This window comes from Mastigoproctus giganteus, chromosome 6 (genome assembly GCF_048544385.1).
Source record: "Mastigoproctus giganteus isolate SK-2022 chromosome 6, ASM4854438v1, whole genome shotgun sequence".
NCBI classification, from domain to species: domain Eukaryota; kingdom Metazoa; phylum Arthropoda; class Arachnida; order Uropygi; family Thelyphonidae; genus Mastigoproctus; species Mastigoproctus giganteus.
In genome coordinates, this window is record NC_143580.1 from 145,677,393 (window position 1) to 145,699,191 (window position 21,799).

General features: G+C 36.9%; 1 protein-coding gene across 1 annotated transcript in view; it reads right to left on the reverse strand.

The window, feature by feature from the left end:
* Positions 1-1,095: 1,095 nt before the first annotated feature.
* Tip60 (Histone acetyltransferase Tip60) overlaps positions 1,096-21,799 on the reverse strand; it is a 228,849-nt gene continuing 208,145 nt past the window's right edge. The window contains exons 11-12 of the mRNA XM_090376520.1: positions 19,243-19,405; positions 1,096-1,758 (exon numbers count right to left, since the gene is read on the reverse strand). Of these exons, the coding sequence (XP_090232646.1) occupies positions 1,542-1,758; positions 19,243-19,405 (380 nt within the window). The 3' untranslated portion in view covers positions 1,096-1,541. The remainder of the gene's footprint in view (positions 1,759-19,242; positions 19,406-21,799) is intronic.

The window sequence follows — 21,799 nt, forward strand, 5'->3', positions numbered from 1 at the left end:
AAGAAGACGTGTTTGTCTCCTGCTAATAAAGTCAATGCAGACTTGCATTTAAAAATTCAAATTTTTAAATGAGCCAGATGAAAATGTTACTGCGAAGGAGATAACGGTAAAAGAATTAGATGAAATCTTTCATATCGCATAGAACCTTAAACAAAAGGTTTGATGTTCTTTGCGATATTTATTTCACCAGGGCCCAGAGAAGATTGTTGTCGGCTATCGGAAATTGATTGATGAAAAGAGAAAGTCAACACTGTTCAAATATTTCTGCAACAGTAATTTCTTCATTGTGTATTTTATGTCAGAGGTTCCCAAAGTTTCTCAGTTCACGGTGCCTTTAATGTCTCAGTAATTTTTTCAAGGCGCACCCAGACCAAAAGAAATACCTAACAGTTTCGTTTAGTAGTTAGGTCCAAACAACTTAATAAGAAATGCTGAAACTGTGAACTACCTCGAGCTAGTAGTTCACGCAGTGTCGGACAGATGTCGAGTACCGCTGTGTTTCCCTTGAAAATTTTAAATATTCCACGGCACACAGTTTAAGAACCGCTGTTTTATGCAATAAACATTTAATTCCATAATTATTTTCATTATCTTTTACATTATATACAGTTAAAAAGTTATTTAAAAGGTATTTTTAAAATTCTTTATGGACATTCCAGAAGGTCAAGGACCAATTATAATTTTTTCCCATTGGTTATGATATTCAATTAACACGTTTCCGTTTTGCGCGATGCGCTCGCGGGACGAATTAATCATGTTAATCGAGGCCCGCCTGTATATTCTTTGCACAATGGTGAATTTACTGTTTTGTGGTTCTTACATGGTACTAATCATGCATTTAATGTGTTTCACTATCAGAGCAAGCCTTAACTCCATGAAGTGTAAAACACTAAATAGTAATCTAAGGAATTTTTGGTAAAACCATGAACTTCATGGTTTCTACTGCATGGTTTTTGGTAAAACCATGCAGTAGAAACTTCATTATATTCATAATAATAATTCATAAACTAAACAAATATATATAACCCTAAAATTCATAACAACAGTAGAAATGCAAGTCATGTAGATAATTTTTATTTTTTTTTTAATGTGGACTTGATGGTTTCTACAATGATCAAATGTGAGATTTGTACAATGTCTAACAGTGAGCTATACAATTACATACACAACCACTTATCACAGTATGAGGAACACACTGGCCACGGTGTTGTCTCAAATTCGATGCATATGTAATCATCAAATATGCACATTTCTAGTGAGTTTTAACACTCAACATTTATAAAAGTTCATTTATTATATTACGAGCCAGGAAGTGAGTCAAATACAGTGTAGTTTAAAATGGCAGTGAAGTCACAATCCAGACAGAGGGTGAACAAACCACCTGAACCATTAAAGGTTCTACACCCATTAAACTTGTGTTTTTCTTACAATGGAAGAAACACCAGTGCATGCAGAACTAAAGATATATCCACTAATCTTCTTCAGCAAAATATTCCACTGGAGTTTAAAAGTATAATGCACATATCTAAGTACTGAAATATTCACCACTTTCCTCTTTTAGACCAATCCTTAGGAGTCCAGTGCAAACATTTGGGATCGATACGAATTATTCGCTTAGCAGCAGCTCTTTGATAAGCATCAATAACTTCTTTGGTAAAAGTAATAATATACTGTCCTTTATAATAATTGATGAGATTTAAATACTGAAGTGTAGATATCACATCTTCCTTTTTGATACTGGTGAGTTCGGATATCTCACTGTGGAAGGAGAAGAAAAGTTTATCAACTGATGATTACATATAAATGTGTTATTGGTATAGGGTTCACTTGTAAAAGAAGATACATAAATCAGTTATTATTTACAGAATTAACTTATTAAAATCAATCATCATATTATAATTACATATGCCATACCCCAAAATTAACATTTCTTAGTAATCACTGGACGACAGAAACTGCACGTGCTTTAGTAGTAATACTAGTGTGATACAACAATATGGTACTGAAATTATTTAAATAAATAATCCTTTATTTACTTTCAATTACTTTCTTTTCTTTTTGTTTTCAAATTGTTTGATTTCAAATTATACAAGCCTTAGCTTCATTCTGTACATAGCAATGACCAAACTGGGTTTGCTACCTAGTGAATCATTCTCATATGGTGGAGATATTTCATCATAAGCTGCCTTGGTAGAGTAATGTCAACTACTCTAAATAAAAATGACTATTTCAATGGAGGACTACACTGAGTGGACAGAAATCATGGAATACCTACCTAGTAATCGGTAGGCCTAACTTTCGCCCGGATAAGGACAGTCACATGGCGAGGCATTGAGTCCCAGGACTATATTAAAACCGTACTTTTAATATGGTCCTTGAGGTTTTTGCAGACATTCTCTCAGATATGCCAGACAAGCTGTGCTTGCTATCTGGGCGTATAAAATGCTGATGGAACTGATATTCAGGTGACAATCAAATCAAGTGGACTCAATTTCAGTGCAGTCCAGATGGTCTGTGACAGCCAAATCTTCTGCTTGCACCTTCACGATGGTGGGTCTGTTAGTAATCCCCATGCGCAAGTACACTGTGGGTGACCACCCAGGTGTGAACCAACGTAAGCACCTGTGGAATGATGGAAATATCTGTGGAATGTTCACAGGTATTTCCATCCATGGTTGCTGCACTGCTGTCCATAATTCCATCGCATTCCTGGGTGGAGGATCCAAAGCTTGAATGGAACTTTCCACAGCATCCAAAAAATGCTCCACAGGGTTCATGTCAGGTGAATGGGAAGGCCATTCCATGGTGGTAAAATCTGTGAAATGTTCTTCGAACCATGGCTCTGTGTGGAGGCACATCGTCCTGCTGGAAGAGTCCATTGCCCCTTGGGTGCATGATGACCACGAAGGGACGCAGATGGTCTGCAAGGATGGCACGTAACCATTCAGAGATGCTTCTAGAAGTACCAGAGGTCCCAACATGTGCCAGTTGAACACACCCCAGACCATTACCGACCTTCCACCTGCCTGAACAGTTCCTTGTTGGCATGACGGGTGCATAGCCTATTGCGGCTATGCATGTCCCATAACCTAATGTGCTAATGACCGCCCGACGGTCTTGGTGGAGGTGTTTCTGGCACCTCCCTCGTAGAAGTCAATGGTTATTTGTGCCACTGTCACTCTCCGGTTGGCTGAAACAATGTGAGAAAGACGTCGACGGCCACAGTGCTGTCCATGATGAGATGTTATTCCAGAAATGGCCTATTCCCGATACACTCTTGATACTGTCGAATGGGGATAGTGCAATTTGTGTACCATCTCTACAATAGAGTGACCAATGTGTTGGGCACCCACTATCATCCCTATTTCAAAGTCGGTTAACTCACGATGTTTATCCATACTGACATCGAATTACCTTCTACACGAATGCAGTGTACCTATATACCTGCCAAGTGCTGGGTTCATCCACTAGCGAGACAGGTGACAGCGTCGCATTGTCCAGGAACCAGGTGTCTCATGAATTCTGTCATTTTAGTGCACATTGCTTTTATTTATTTGAAGTGGTATATGCCACTGCCCAGACTGCAGTTTCAACCCTTGCATATAATATTTTATAACTCATGAAGAATGAGGCTTGAGTTCATTTTACTTGCTGCACCATCTTATATCTCAGATTTTCATGGTGTCTCAGATTTACATTTGCCCACTTACAAGACCCCAAGCAGGATTAAAACTGTGGTGGTGGTTTAGTAGTAGACCTGTTCCTTTGGAATCAAACAGATTGATAAAATTTGGTCCCATGTTTCATGCTGCATTTTCTCACCTGTCCATCTCTTTCTTCCTTGTTATAAACTCGATCGAAATGAGATCAGAATCAATTCTTTAAATCATGTAGTTTTGTTTAAACTTTTGTTTAAAATTAAAATTTAAAAACCAAAGTGTACTAATAATCCCATTAGCCACTTTCTTCTAAAATAGACTGATTCTGGTGGAGTTATTGAGTTCAATCTAGTAGTGGTATGACTACAGGCAACTTAGAAGAGATTTTATTGTGGTGTATAAGGCTTTGAGCGGTGAAAGTAAAATGAATGAGGGAGCAATTTTCACTGTTATAAATTATTCCAGAATTAGGAGCAATAAATTCAATTACAGGAGAAGAGGTTTAGAATGGAATTGTAGGAAGCTTTCTTTTAGCCAGCGAGTTGTTAATTACTGGAATAAGTTGCCTCCGTGTGTGGTTGCTGCTCACAGCTTAGAAAATTGAAAGGATAGCTGGATAGATACCTACGTGAAGAGGGAGTCAAATAGGTAGTTTATTTTTTTAATTTCATTTCATTTTATTTATCTATTATTATTATTTTTAGGCCAGTGCAGCAAAAACATAAGACTTCCTGACACCATACTGTTAATACCAATACTACATCCATTCACTGCCTCATTCCAAACTCAAAAAACTAACTTTTCCTCTGTCATTTATATCTTTTACTTCTGTTTTTTGAACAATCTTCCTCCATATACATTTTCTGAAAATTACAATCTAAAGAAATTCAAGTCTAATGACAAGTATCTTCCACCTTCTCAACCTTCATGGTACTATAGGTTCTAATGTTTTTCATGTTTGAGGTTTTCATTAAAAATTAATTGCTTTCTACTAATTTTCTTCAAATACATTGCTTCATCTATGTAAACATAAAAAAAGTTATAAGGTACCACATGTGAAGCTACTTTTAACTTATCCTGGAGAAGGTATTATGGCAATAATTCATACCATATACTGTATTCAGAACCATGAGTATGTGCTATGAATTAACTGCTTATCTCTGGTATAATGGAGCCCTGATGTGGAACTTTATGTGGTCTCCTTAACAGTCCAGATTCTTTCATTCCAACACATCAAATTCACACCACATGAATATGTTTTCTGAATATATGGTATGAATTACTGCTTGTCTCTGGTTCTGAAGCAATTTCTGTGATGATCTTTTGTGCAGCTGATCAAATAAGTGAATTTAAGTTATTAGCAAGTGTCAAAAACAATAACACACTAATAGTATTTTCATATATAATTTTTTAGTTCACACCCAATCAGTTTAGTACAGAGGAATGCAACTGGTGTTATATAAGGTCCTTTTAAGAGGAATACAAGTAAAAATAAATGCGCATATATGAGGATCTTTGAAATTTAAAGATCTATTAGCAAACAAGGTAGCCTATTTTAACTTAAGAAGCAAAGAGCTATGTAGGATATAAAGAAACTGATTGAAAATTATAATATTCAGAAATCAGAGTTTTAAAGAAAATAAATGCAACTAATGGATGAAAGCAATGGCAAGATCATATTAGAAATAAGGAAATAAGAAGAGAAGGAATATTAGTTAAACATATATTCAAAGAAAAAATGAATGGTAACAGACTTAGAAGCAGAAGAGGAAGGCGGATCAATGGTGTCAAGAAGGTATTAAAGGAAAGAGAACTTACACTGTTAGTGCTCAAGGTCTAATAGGAAAGGTTGGAAGTTCAGAACTAATCTGTATGGGGGACTGAAAAGTTTCCAACCAAGATTAAACAGCTTTTTTTTTTGGTAATACTGACAGCATAAACACATGTATGCAGTCATAAAACAGTAAAACATCTCACCTTACTAACAATATCATAATAATATCAATGTGTTTACAATATATTTTGAAAATGGCTGTCTTTTTCAATGAATGCTTGAAACTTGAAACTACCTTGTGCAGCACTGGAAGGCTAGTGTTTTCAATTTCTTATGTAATGGCCTTCAGTTTATTCAGCATATATGGATACTCTTATAAATACTCACAAAGGAAAAAATCCAGAAATGACCGATCTGGTTATCTTAGGGAAGATGGGGGATGCGCATTCCTCCAGAAATTAGAAGGTTGCTAAATAACTCTCACAGAAAGGATACGGTTTTAGCAGACATATGGCATTTTGTACCATCGTGCTGAGGGAGTCCACAACGGAGTGTAATCATTATCATTAGCCATATGGTGCAAGGAAGCCTGAGGCTTTTGCTGCACCAGCCAAGGGGAAAAAAAAATTCTGAGTTATGCTGTGTGTGAGAGAGAGAGAGAGAGAGAGAGAGAGAGAGAGAGAGAGAGAGAGACGCAGAAGGGAATCACCAAGAAAGAAAAGGATGATGATATCCAGCTCAGGACCCTGGGTGTGCCAAGCCCATACTCACCAGATGTGAGCCCCTGGGGTTATGAACCATTGAAGTTAATTATGAGGGCATCTTTGGATTCAGGAGAGATTCCTTTGGACTGGAGAAGTGCCAACGTATCACTAATAGATAAAGGTGGTTCTAAGAGTGAAGTCAGTAACTATAGACTAAGTATGACTTCAGTGGTAGGGAAAATCTTAGAGGCAATGATTAAGAATGCACTCCACAGATATTTAGATAGATATGGCATTCTGAATAAACACAACGTAGTTTTGTTAAGGGAAAATCATGTTTTCCCTTAACAGGGAAAACATGACTATAAGCTATTTTGATACAGTCACTCATGAGCTGGATATAAGGAACAATTTTGACATAGTTTATTTAGATTTACAAGGCATTTGACTCAGTCCTTCATGAGAGATTACTATATAAGCTGGAACACGTTTGGATTACTGGAAAAATTCTAAGATGGATTGCTGGGGTGGCTGCCAGGCAGACAGCGTATGGTTGTGATTAATGGATATTCTTCAGATTGGCATAAAGCCATAAGTGAGGTTCCCCAGGGATTGGTTCTTAAACCACTTACAGATTGCATCAGATGAGATTGACACGTGTGGATGAGATTGACATTTCTTTAATTTTCGTAAATAACATTGACAAAGGGAGATAGAAGGTGTAATGTATTATACTTGGGGAATAATAATTCCAAAATAAATTAACACTCGGTGAATAATAGACGAAGAAAGGGATCTGGGAGTTATAATATGGGCAGATATGAAGTTTTCCGAGCAGTATAATCAGGCAGCCAGAAAAGCCTATGGTGTTTTATTGATGAGTTATCAAACATTATCTTGCAGCGATAGATATGTCATAGTTTCACTGTACAAGACAATTGTAAGACCGCATCTTCAAATGGAGACTTGATTTGAAAAAGGCCTTTGAGCTTCTTGAAAGGGTCCAAAAATGGGCAACTCACATGGTGAGATTGGCAAAAGGGCAACCAATACAGGGAAGGACTCCAATTATTTGGGCTACAGAGCTTGGCAACCAGGCACCTAAGATTAGTCAAATTAATGAAGGCGAGATTTTCACTGTTATAAAGAATAGTAGGGGGCATACATTCAAATTACAAGAATGAAGTTTAGACTTAGACTAGGTTGTAGGAAGTTTTCTTTTAGCCAGCAAGTTGTTGACTGGAATAGTTTGGTTTCATAGGTAGTTGAGTCTGACAGCTTGAATAAATTCAAAGGTCAACTGGATAGTTACCTATGTGAAGAAGAAAGAAAATTATTTGTATTTTCTTATCTACTTATTTACTCCCCTTCCCAGCCAGTGCAGCAAAGAAGCCTGTGGCTTCCTTGCACTATATGGCTCTTACTATTACTGTTCAATTAGGAACATGTGCCACTGCCAATGGCGATTCTTATGCTTAATATCCTTCTGATGCCACCTGTTGACAAAAAAAAAAAAAAAAAAAAAAGAAGCAAGTTACAGCATTTTTGGGTAAATATACTACCACCTAAACTTTGAGCTGTTTAACTTTTCAACGACCCTCTACTATATCACAGTGATCTATACACTCACTTGGTATAACAAATATGGCTGATGATGAAACTAGGTAGAAGAAACAAAGAGTCTTTTTTTTTTAAATACTTTTTTTACAATAGAGTCACCAACAACTAGTAGTTGTTGGTAACTCTATTGTCAGGGAAACAGGGAACATGCTTTGTAAAAAGGATAGGTGGAACAGGACCAGGGTATGTCTGCAGGGGCGAAGGTTGATGACGTTGTAGAGCGGATATCATCTTTTAAGGGCACAAAAGGTGATATAGTTGTACACATTGGCACTAATGATATTAAGAGCAGGAGACCGGTGGAATTACTTAACAAGTACAGGTAACTGTTGAAAAAAAGCCGTGAATTAGGGTTGAATTTGAAAGTGTCTGTAATTCTGCCTAGACACGACAGGAGGGAGTATATAATGAGAGCCTTGTCGATCAATTCGGCCCTGAAAAGATTGTGCAAGGTTCAAGGGGTAGAATTTTTTTCAGCCTGGTCTGTACTTGTTAACAGGAGAGACTGCTTCTACAGGGATGGGATACACTTAAATAGAAAGGGTGCAAGAATATTTGCTGATGCTATCGAGGCAGTGTTAGGTGGGTCGGAAAACTGCTAGCTTGGGGGGGGGATATAAGGACTAATAGATTAAAAGTAGCCACTGGCAGAGGTGAAAGTGATTCTTGCACTGCTTCTATTGGAACAAGCAGCAGCCTGGAAAACAAGATGCAGGATATTTCAGAGACTGATAGGAGTCATTGCGGTACAAGTGAACACATGGGTTGTGTTAGGGTTGATAAGAATAGGAACAGGTGCATGTATTCTTGCGTGTACACCAATGCTAGGAGTTTAGTAAATAAATTTGATGAATTTGAGGTATTGCTCAAAACATCAAAGACAGATATTGTTGGGATCAGAGACGTGGTGTCACACAGATATAAGGAATGCAGAACTGGAATTTTGGGAGTACGATGTGTACAGAAAGGATAGACAGAACAGGAAGGGAGAAGGGGTTATGCTATTAGTTAAGAAACATAAAATCCAAGGAAGTGAAGCCAGTCGACATCGCTGGACAGTGCAGTGTTGAATCAGTTTGGTGTGACATAGCATTGGGAGATCAAAATTGAGAGTAGGAGTGTGCTATAGGCCTAATGACTCTGATGAGTATAATAAGAAACTGTACAGGGAAATAGTGTGGGCCAGTAAATTAGAGAGTCTTATAATGGGGGGGGGGAGAATTTAATTTCCCAGATATTGACTGGAATTTGTGGGTTGGTCACTTACACACTAGCAAGGCTTTTGTGGATTTATTGGATGATTGTTTTCTACATCAACATGTTCGGGAGGCAACTAGAGGGAGTAATACTCTTGATCTGATTATCACTAGTGATTCTTCATGCATTAAGAATCTGCAGATAAAGGAACCACTAGGTAGCAGTGATCACAGTGTGCTGAAGTGGGATTTACTCAAAGAGGTAACTACCATCAGGGGTAAAGGGAAGGGTTTTTGCTTTCGTAAAGTCAACTACGATGGTTTGAGACAGTATTTAAATTCTATACAGTGGGACCAACTGATGATGTTACCAACAGCAAATTCAAAATGGGAAGCATTCAAAGAACTTAACTCGGAAGCTACTAGACTTTACATACCAACTAAGAAATATTGTTCAAGGTTTAGGCCTAAATGGATGTCAGACGAACTAATGAGACATATGGCAGAGAAGAAAAATGCACGAGATACATATAAATTAATGGGTGACATGGAAGCCTATGATAAATATAAGCTGGTCTGTAACCAAGTCACAAAGGAGATTAGGCAGGCTAAGGCAGATTATGAGAAATCCTTGGCAAAGGATGCAAAGAAAAACAGAAAAGAGTTCTTTATCTATGTAAACTCTAGAAGGAAAGGGATGAATCAGATTGGTCCACTGGATATTGATGGTTCAACAGTTCAGGATCCTGATCAGGTGGCTAACAAACTAAATGAGTATTTTGCATCTACATTCACACATGATGAGTTATTCAGGAAGGGGAATGCCAGAGGTGAAGTAAACTCTGGCAGTGAGCTAGATGATTTTGTAATAACTGAAAGGAAAGTGGAGGGGAAATTGTTGAGGATAAACATAAAAAAGGCACCCGGGGTGGATAGGATCTATCCAGTTATATTAAAGGAGGCAGCAAAGGAAGTAAGCAAACCCTTAGCCATAATTATGAGAGCTTCTTTGGACTTAGGGGAGGTACCCATAGACTGGAGATGTGCAAATGTGACCCCAATTCACAAAGGAGGATCAAAGGCTGACACAAGTAATTATAGATCTGTGAGTTTAACTTCTGTTCCAGGAAAATTAATGGAGGCACTGGTTAAAGAAGCACTGCAGGATCATCTAGACTAGGCTTCAGTTATAGCTTGGACACAGTATGGTTTTGTTAAGGGAAAGTCTTGCCTGACCAGCTTGATTGGATACTATGATGCAGTCACAAAAGAACTGGATGCAGGTAATAACTTTGATATTATATATTTGGATCTTAGAAAGGCTTTTGATACTATTGCACATGGAAGACTGCTGCACAAATTGGAGCAGTGTAGCATTGGAGGCAAATTGCTGATATGGATTAAGGGATGGTTGAGGGGGAGAAGACAGAGAGTGGTAAACAATGGACACTGCTCGTCGTGGACTAATGTTATTAGTGGAGTTCCTCAGGGTTCAGTGTTGGGTCCATTGTTGTTTTCTGTATTTATAAATGATATTGATGATGGTATATCAAGCTTAATGTCCAAATTTGCAGACGATACAAAGGTTGGCAGGGTTGTTAAGGACACTACTGATGTTATGCTGCTGCAACAGGATCTGGAAAGGTTGAGCAGATGGGCTGAGAGGTGGCAAATGAAGTTTAACATTGACAAATATAAAGTACTACATATGGGAAATAGTAACTCCAGAGCAACGTATCAAATCTGTGGTACTACACTGACAGCGGTAGAGAATGATGTTGTTGTTGTTTGGTTTTTAGGAGCATTAGCAACTAAGGCCATATTGCTCCGGGATATGCGGTGGTCATTCCTTAACCTTTCCGTATCCTCCATATTTGGTGGTGACGGCTCGAACCCCGATCTAATCAAGAAGCATGTGCTACGCACTGCTGCTCCTTCTCACCTGGCTACGGAGGCGCCTGGTAGAGAATGAAAAGGACTTGGGAGTTCTCTGAGCAGTGCAGACAGGCTGCAAGAGTAGCTCATGGTGTCTTGTCAATGATATACAGGAATTTTTCTTGCAGGTATAAGGAGGTGATTATTCCCTTGTATAAGGCAATGGTCAGGTCACACCTTGAGTACTGTATACAGGTCTGGAGGTCTCATTTCAAGAAGGATGTAGAACTACTGGAACGAGTAAAGAGAAGGGCAACAAGATTATTGAATGGAACAAAGGGTTGCTCTTACGAAGCAAGGCTTAAGTTTTGCAAATTACAGTGTCTGGAGACTAGACACCGGCAAGGTGATCTGATAGAGGTGTATAAAGCCTTGAATGGTTTGAGCATGCTCAATGCTGATGGGATTCTTCCTCTTGCTCAGAATAATCACCTGAGAGGGCATAAATTCAAATTGATAAAGGACAGATGTAGGATAGATGTGTGGAAATTTGCCTTTAGCCAGCGGGTAGTTGGTTGGTGGAAAAGACTTCCATCCCTTGTTGTGGAAGTTGATAGCCTAAATAAATTTAAAGCTCAGCTGGACAGGTATTTCGAACGAACGGTGGGGTAAAATGGGAGTGTTTTTTTTTTTGTTTTTTTTTGGCTGATGTTGCAGAAGCTTGCTTTCTTGCATCATATGCCTCTACTAATGCTAATGCTAAGGTATTACGAATAAATACTTGATATTGATGGGTCAACTGTTGATGATCCTGCTCAGGTAGCTAACAAACTAAATAATATTTTGCATCGACATTCACACATGAGGAGTTATTCAGCAAGGGGAATGCCAGAGGTGTATTCAACTCTAGCAGTAAGCTACAGAATCTTGAAATAACTGGGAGTAAAGTGGAGGAGAAACTGTTGAAGATAAACACAAGAAAGGCACCCGGGGTGGATGGGATCTATCCAGTTATATTAAAGGAGGCAGCAAAGGAAGTAAGCAAACCCTTAGCCATAATTATGAGAGCTTCCTTGGACTCAGGGGAGGTACCCATAGACTGGAAATGTGCAAATGTGACCCCAATTCACAAAGGAGGATCAAAGGCTGACACAAGTAACTATAGACCTGTGAGCTTAACTTCTGTTCCAGGAAAATTAATGGAGGCACTGGTTAAAGAAGCACTGCAGGATCATTTAGACAAGACTTCAGTTATAGCTCAGACACAGCATGGTTTTGTTAAGGGGAAGTCTTGCCTTACCAACTTGGTTGGATACTATGATGCAGTCACAAAAGAACTGGATGCAGGGAATAACTTTGATATTATATACTTGGATCTTAGAAAGGCTTTTGATACTGTTGCACATGGAAGACTGCTACACAAATTGGAGCAGTGTGACATTGGAGGCAAATTGCTGCTATGGATAAAGGGGTGGTTGAGTGGGAGAAGACAGAGAGTGGTAATCAATGGACACTGCTCATAGTGGACTAATGTTATTAGTGGAGTCCCTCAGGGCTCAGCGTTGGGTCCATTATTGCTTTCTGTATTTATAAATGATATTGATGATGGTATATCAAGCTTAATGTCCAAGTTTGCAGATGATACAAAGGTTGGCAGGGTTGTCAAGGACACTACTGACACTACACTGCTGCAACAGGATCTGGAAAGGTTGAACAGATGGGCTGAGAGGTGGCAAATGAAGTTTAACATTGACAAATGTAAAGTACTACACATGGGAAACAGCAACCCCAGAGCAACGCATCAACTCTGTGGTACTATACTGACAGTGGTAGAGAATGAAAGGGACTTGGGGGTGATTGTGCAGGCAGATATGAAGTTCTCTGAGCAGTGCAGACGGGCTGCAAGAGTAGCTCATGGAGTATTGTCAATGATATACAGGAATTTTTCTTGCAGGTATAAGGAGGTGATTATTCCCTTGTATAAGGCAATGGTCAGGCCACACCTAGAGTACTGTATACAGGTCTAGAGGCCTCATTTCAAGAAGGATGTAGAGCTGCTGGAACGAGTACAGAGAAGGGCAACAAGATTAGTGAATGGAACAAAGGGGTGCTCTTACGAAGAAAGGCTTAAGTTTTGCAAATTACAGTGTCTGGAGACTAGGCACCAGCGAGGTGATCTGATAGAGGTGTATAAAGCCTTGAATGGTTTAAGCATGCTCAATGCTGATGGGATTCTTCCTCTAGCTCAGAAAAATCACCTGAGAGGGCATAAATTCAAATGGAGGAAAGACAGATGTAGGATAGACGTGCGAAATTTGCCTTTAGCCAGCGGGTGGTTGGTTGGTGGAACAGACTGCCATCCCTTGTGGTGGAGGTTGATAGCCTAAATAAGTTTAAGGCTCAGCTGGACAGGTATTTTGAACGAACAGAGGGGTGAAGTGGAAGTGGGTTTTTTTTTTTTTTTTTTTTGGCTGATGTTGCATAAGCTTGCTTTCTTGCATCAAATGCCTCTACTAATGCTAATGCTAATGCTAATACCATTGCATTTTTTGGTTGGGAAGTGCTTTCATTTGTAGTTCAACATTGGGACAATCTGAAGTAACATACTCACATTTTCCTTGTACTATAAAACACAGATTTTAGTGTTTTGTAGTGTAAACGTTTGCTTGTCTAGCATATTTAGAAGTAAGTACACGAGATAACTGGATTTTTTTTTGTTAATTAATTAATTAATAAAAAATCATGGAAGCAGTGAAAGTTTTATGCTATTTGCCAATCTTTTTTAATTTCAAACTTGAATAAACTTGACCAATCCTTGAAATTAAACTTGACCCTGTCAAGTTTAATTTAAAACTTGATCGGGCTAGCCAGTTGGGTAAAGTACCTGCTTGGCAACCCAAAGGTCCCGGGTTCGAATTCCGCCTTGGGCTTGGATCAGAGTAAAATGCAAAAACTCTGGGAGGTGCATTATGGCCGCAGAAGGCGATGCGCCAACAACTAACAAAAAAAAAAAAAAAAAAAGACCAAGACCTTTTGAAATTGAAATTATGCTAGATCCAAGCATGCAAAAGTTAATTGTACCTATATGGCAGTGAATTTTTATGTTAGTCATGCTATATCATGCTATAGCAGAGTATCATTTTGAATTTTATTCCTTCAATTTAAGGAATTCATATACAGTAGAACCTGGATAAGAGGCGCCTCCGTAGCCAGGTGGGAAGGAGCAGCAGTGCTTAGCACACGCTTCTTGATTAGACCGGGGTTCGAGCCCATCACCACCAAATATGGAAGATGCGGAAAGGTCAGGGAATGACCACCGCGTATCCCGGAGCAATATGGCTTTAGTTGCTAATGCTCCTAAAAAAAAAAAAAAAACCAAACCAATAAAAAAAAAAAACCAACCTGGATAAGAAATTCCTGCATAAGAAGTTTTCTCAAGTACTAGGTTTTGTTTCTTAAGTCCCAATTTCACTCTATATACTGTAATGTATTATTTTCATGCATAAGAAGTTTCCTGGGTAAAAAGTTTTTCCGCATAAAAAGTTGGCGATAAAGAATACACAAGGTATTATTATAATGATGTTTTCCCACTTACCACTTTTTCAATATTGAAATTCTTTTGTTTTATATTAAAAAAAATATTAAACAATATAAACATTTTGGTAATTGAACAAGTTAGTGCCAAGCATAATTTTAATTCGTAGTAAATCACCGAAATAGGTGAAATTGCATCGTTTTTGTATATCTCATATTGTGAATGCCTTCACAATGAATTACCCTGATATTGCACTACTTCCAGTAAGCAACACCTCGCCAATGGAAAGGACTAATGTTATTTATTCTCGGCAGATACCATCACCCCTCTTTGGGGGTATTCGGCAAGAATCTACTGGCGAAGTGTTGCTTATTTGAGAATCCAGTGTCAAAGCATTGCTTATTCTAGGCAGCTCAATATCAGGGCAACTTGTTGTGATGGCATTCACAACATGGGCGCAGGCTGCATGGTGCAAGTGCACCACCTTTGGATTTCGAAGTAATACACAATTTTAAATATTTTCATTAATTTATTGAACAAAAAAAAAAATCCAAATTCTTTCTTTAAAAATACAAGTACTTTCTCCCACCGATCACGAAACATTGGCTCGACTGTAAATGTAAATCAGCCAAACTTGATTTAATTAAAATACTACATGTATTCAAACAAAAAAATTTATTCCCACATGCGTGGATTTGCCAGATTTTTTTGGCTAGGGGCTGCTTTATTCAATAAATGGAAAAAAAAAAAAAAAAACCATGAATGAATGCAAAATATCCAAAATATCAAAATATCCTGCAGGAGCCCATGATTCATAATATGAGATATCACAAAAAGGATGCCTTGTTCGATTAGTGTTTTCCGTAGTCTGAGGCTTAAAGTGCTAAAACCATTTTAGTATAAACATTTTGATATTAAATGGAAGTGACATACTGTAATAGTTTTCATCAATATCCATAATTGGATAGCATCGACCACGTGAAGCACAGAGAACCATTTGCCGTTAAGTTCTGATTTTACTGAATTACCAGACAGCATGGATTTATTAAGGGGAATTCTTGTCTGACCAATTTGATTGAATACTATTGACATGGTCACAAAGGAATTGGATGCAAAAAATAATTTTGATATCATATACTTGGATTTTAGGAAAGCTTTTGATACTTTTGATCATAGAAGACCACTGTACAAATTGGAGCAGTATGGCATTAAGGGCAAGTTGCTGTTATGAATAGAGGGATGGCTGAGTGGGAGAAGACAGAGAGTGGTAAACAATGGACACTGGTCTTCATGGACCAATGCTATTACTGGAGTCCCACAATAATTTGTTGTTTTCTATATTTATCAATGATACTGATGAAGGTATGCCAAGCTTAATGTCCACGTTTCTAGATGATATGAAGGTTGGCAGGGTTGTTAATGACAGTAAAGACAGTATGTTATTGCAACAGGATCTAGAAAAGTTGGGCAGATGGGCTGAGAGGTGGCAACTAAAGTTTAACATTGACAAATGCAAAGTACTGCATATGGGTAGCAGTAACCCCAGAGTAGAGTACCAACTCTCTGGTACTATACTCAGAGTAGTGGAGAAGAATAAAAAAGACTTGGGGGTAATTGTGCAGTCAGATATCAAGTTTTCTGAGCAGTGCAGACAGGTTGCAAGAGCAGCCCATGGGCTCTTATCAATGTTACAGGAATTTTCCTAGCAGGGATAAGGAGGAGATTATCCTCTTGTACAAGTCAAAGGTCAGACCACACCTTGAGTACTGCTACAAGTATGGATGCCTCATTTTAGGAAGGATGTAGAGCTGCTAGAACGAGTACAGAGAAGGGCAACAAGATTGGTGAAGGGAACAAAGGGTTGATCTGAACAAGAAAGGCTTCATTTTTTCAAATTGCAGAATCTGGAGACTAGGCACCTGCAAGGTGTATAAGGCCTTGAATGGTTTGAGCAAGCTGAATGCTGATGGGATTCTTCCTCTTGCTTAGATCATGCACCTGAGGGTGGGCATAAATTCAAAGTGAGGAAAGACAGTTCTAAAATAGATGTGCAGAAATTTGCCTTTAGCCAGTGGGTGGTTGATTGCTGGAACAAACTTCCATCTGCTGTGGAAGTTGACAGCTTAAATAAATTCAAGGCAGAACTAGACTTTTAGAACTTTTAGTTAGGTCCAAACAACTTAATGAGTAATGTTGAAACTGTGATGTTATTGTTATGTTGTTATTTGGCTTTTAGGAGCATTAGCAACTAGGACCATATTGCTCTGGGATATGCGGTGGTCATTCCTGGATCTTTCCGCATCCTCCGTATTTGGTGGTGACGGGCTCGAACCCCGGTCTAATCAAGAAGCGGGTGCTACGCACTGCTGCTCCTTCCCACCTGGCTACGGAGGTGCCATTGAAACTGTGAACTACCTAGAGCTAGTAGTTCACGCGGTGTCTGACATGTCGAGTACTGCTGTTTTCCTCAAAAATTTAAAATATCTCACAGCGCACAGTTTGGGAACTGCTGCACTATATCGTAAACAAGATTCTCTGTAAGCATGTTTCATTTAGAAGTATGGGTTCATTATCAGAAATTGATAATGTTGAATTTTCAATTTTTAAGTATATGAAGCATTGCTGTTTAATATTTTTATTTTAAAATACAGCATTATTAAAAAAGAAAAAGAAAAAAAAAACCCTATGGTGATGGTGCATTTGCCCTTTAAAACATTTAATACATTTCATCCACTGACTACCAAATAGTAAAATAGAAAGAAAAAAAGTGCAAAGTGAAATTATTATTGCTAATATAAAAACACTTGCTTATTAGGTTGTCTTTTAGTCATTATACATTCATGTTAAAAATTGGAAAAAAATGTTAAATTTTATTTTTTGCTATAATGTACGTTGCTTATAATGCAAGTGAAAGTTGTCCCCAAACAGCTGTATTATATCAAGGTTACACCATATTTTCATATTCACTGTAAGTGTGTGTGTGTACTAAATTTGTGTTTTATCTTAAAAAATACTGTTGCTTGAGGACTATATTTAGACAAAAATTTGGAAGAGAGTAATTTTTGAACCTGTTTATTTCTGAAAACCTGTAGAATTATTTAATTTTGGTGAGATGTTCTCAGGAGCTCTAAATAAGATAACACAATAAGCCACAATTAATTTATTATTAACTCTGTTTATAAAAAAAGGCACTGAGTACTAAGGAGTGTACAGAGACCTACCCTGAAGCTTAGATCAAAAATTTTGCATTTTTATGACTCACAATGAAAGATATGTTTCTAACTGGGAATAATATGGAATATTATTCATCAGCTATAACTATGGTTTGCTCAAATGAGATGGCCTCATTTTGAAAAAAAACAAAAAAAAAAAAAAAACAGTCTGGATAGGGAGAAATATTAGAAAGGAATATGAGTTACCAAGTATATAAATCTATTAACAAATGTAAGGTAATGCATATGGGTAGTAGTAATCCCAGAATAATGAATCAACTATGGTACTATACTGAGGGTAGTGGAAAATGAAAAGGACCTGGGAGTAATTGTGCAGTCTGATATGAAATTCTCTGAGCAGTGCAGACAGGCTGCTAGGACAACTCATAAGGTTTGTCAATGATATAGAGGAATTTTGCTAACAGGGATAACGAGGTTATTATCCAACAGTATAAGGCAATGGTCAGGCCAAATCTTGAGTACTGCACGCAGGTCTGGAGGTGTCATTTCAGGAAGGATGTAGAACTGCTGGCACAGGTACAGAGAAGGGCAGCGGGATTGGTGAGGAGAGCAAAGGGGTGCTCTTACCAAGAAAGGCTTAAGTTCTGCAAATTGCAACAGCTGGAGACTAGGCATCTCTGAGGTGATCTGATTAAAATGTTTAAGGCTTTGAATGGATTGAGCAAGCTCAATGCTGATGGGATTCTTCCTCTTGCTCATACTATGCACATGAGGGGGGAATAAATTCAAATTGAGGAAGGATGGCTGCAGAATAGACATGTGGAAGTTTGCCTTCAGCAAATAGGTGGTTGATTGCTGGAACAAGCTTCCACTCATTGTTGAAGTGGATAGTTTGAATAAATTCAAGAAAAAACTAGCCAAACTATTGGAGGGGATGGATAGGTGAAATGGGATTTTTTTTTTGGTTGATGCTGTATAGGCTTGCTTTCTTGCATCATTTTTCACTATTAATACTATTACTACTTAAGATAAAGGAAACAGGTAGCTATTGCAAATTATACCTTTCATTTCTATTTAGTTATTACTCAGTTCTAGCTAGTTATTATAAAAATGTAATATTTTTTATATATATTTATGAAAAATACTGTAATTTAATTTTTAAAATAAATAAAAGAAAACATTTACGCTAAGTACGCTTTAGCGTACTTACGAAAAGTACGCTAAAGTTGTGAACAGAAATATTTTTTCCAACAGATTTTCATTGATAAGATTTAAAAACATTGCATGCACAATGTTTTAAAATAAATGAATCTATGAATAAAGCAGTAGGTGAATAAAGCAGTAGGTGTACCGCTTGATTCATAGAGCTTACTGTGTTATGGGGACAAGATCTCTTTAGAAGTGACTTGAGAAATGCAATATAAAAAAAAATGTTAAACAACTTTTGGTAGACAGCCAAATTAAATTCATCACTAATAGTTACAAGGCATTGTTGAATGCCATTTAGCTTTTTTTTTTTTTTTTTTTTTCCAGGGTCAAGAAAGAGAGAATGCAGTTTTATGGAAAATGTATTGCATAAATGACAATTCTGGAATGTTTTCTGTAAAGATTAAACTAAACTAAAACTTTTATATTCAAATTATGATATGTTAAAATGTTCATACTTATCATAGTAATTATAGTATCTTATTTTAGGCTTTACTAACTTTATGGTTATTTGAGGTCTTTCTCCATTCTCTCCAGGCTTAAGGTTAATAAGAATTTCTAAAATAGTTTCAGACCAGTAGCTTCTGTAGGATAGGAGACCAAGATCTGAAAGTGGTTTCTCAGGTGAACCAGTCTTTCCTTCAAATTTGGATAGCTCATAACCTATATAGTAAAATGTTATATATATATATATATATATATATACACACATGTTATATAAATATAAATGAAAATGCAAAATACAGATGGTATTTCAATTAAAAGGCAGCAGAGTCTATCTTGCTACTTTTTAAGTTTATTTTCTCTCTTGGCCTTTTTTTGACCTTGATCACAATTTGGGCTGAAATTTAATTTTTTCCAATATTTAGTCCTATTGATTTTTTCAAACATTTAAAAAAATGTTGGGAATTTTATCAATTTATCATAAATTAGTCCAATATTAACATCAAATTCAAAAAGTTGATGTTAATGTTGGACTAAATGTTACAATTTAAATTTCATGGTTTCTGTATTTAAATTTTAGAAAAATTAATTCTGCTTTAATCATTTTGACAATAAATACAATTGGTAATACATTTAGCAGTCACACACTAGCTTGAATCATGGTCCACTCAAATATGTATGCTAATTGTATTCTCATACTTAATCATATTTCAAATGCTTTTTCCTCAATTGGAAATTTGTTACCTTGGATTAATCTAAAAACCATCAAGTATACTTCTGAAATGAATGTAAACCAATTTTATTTGAAGAAAAGATAAAATAAATGCAATGGCTGTAAGCCTGAAGAGATGTGTTAAATAAATAAATAAAGAAAGCAATTTTCCCATTGTGCAAAAAAGCAGCTGATTGCTCAAATTTTTAATTTAAAAATTGTAAAATCTGAATGGTTTTACATAGTCCAATGTTAACATTGGACTTATTTAGTCCAATGTTAACATCAATCAAATTCAAAAATTTCAGCCCAAATAGGACAAAAAGAGACAAATAGCTTATGCTTAAAAATAAGTGAGGTAGACCCTAGCACCCTTTAATTGAAATGACCTGTGTAAAAGTTTTAGAAGTGTACAATAGATGAATTTATCACATTAGGTGATTTTAAACTAGATTATTATTGGCACTACTTACGTAACATAATCATTCAAAAAATATCTCTTGTAAACTATCTCTCATTCATTTCTTTTTATCCCTTATTATAAATTAGTTTATCAAATTCCTCTTTTAACTCGGCAGTGCAGTGCAAAAAGGGTATTTGTGCAAACATTTTTGGTTCAAGGTTAATGGGTGAATACTTCTCTATCTTCCATTTCACTTCAAAAACTTGTCAAGTAATAGACCAGTTTTTGAAGTGAAATTTTATGGTTTTCACATGGGTACTACGAAGCAGGGGTCATCTCTGTGCATTTTGCTTCCTAATAACGAAGTGGCCAGAAACAACTAAGGATTATACTTATCTCTAGCCATTTTTAGAGTTCTGTATCAACACAGAGTAACATGGCAGAGCTGAATGGCATTTGGGAACCCTACATAAGCTACAACATATGTCCAAAATAGTTGTGTGAAAACACTGTGCAGCAGGAGTGTTCTTGTAACTTTTTTGTATAGTAGTCACACTACACCTCATGGCAGATACTGTTCAAAAAAAATAATAAACACACATATGAGGTGTGATCAAGTAGTATGGTGACTGATATCATAGCAGCATATTCCCACTTTATGAGTTAATTCATTCCTAGTGCATGCTCATAAAGTGGGAATTTATTTCCCATAGATGTAATGTTAAAAACAGGGATTGGATTACGATCTCAACAATGAAATTTGACCATAGTAGTGTTAAATAAATAAAGGTCAACAAAACAATAGTTTATGCTTAAACAATGATTTATTTATCCAAAGAAATGAAAACATAGCTTTTAAAATCAAGCAAATTATAATAATAAAGAAATTATTTATGTCATACAAATGTTAATGAATGTTTATTCTTCATCATCGACTAAATGCACACTCGTTGATGGCTCATCACTTGGTGGCCTAGCACTGGTTGTTGGAGTTTTCTTCTTCTTCAGAAATGCTTCAAGAGTCGTTTTTTCCCCCCAAAACAGTCTTCTCTTTTCTTTATAAATTTCACAATAGGATCACGCAACATTAGCGTGGCAACTGCTTTATGTTATCTGAGTTCAAGCAGAAGAGACTCTTTTGTCTGCATGAACAAACAAAACGTAGGCACAGTAGTACTGTATTGTATAGCTATGCGTGTGGTTTAAAATGCCGTATTTATGAATGTTTAGCATTTATTTATTGCAATTAATGTTCATATTTTCAATTTTGTTGATACTTGATACTTGAAAAAAAAAAAAAAAAACTCGTAAACCTGGGAGCTCTTAAAGTGAAAACTCATAAAGCGGGAACTGCCTGTATGCAAGTTATCTGAGTTCAAGTTATCAAGTTGTCACAACAAAGCTGATTGCTCATCTAGACACAGTAATGCACAATCACTAATTTATTTGCAGTCAGTTTGAATTAGTGTGTATTGAATAGAAGACATTTTCTGTTTTG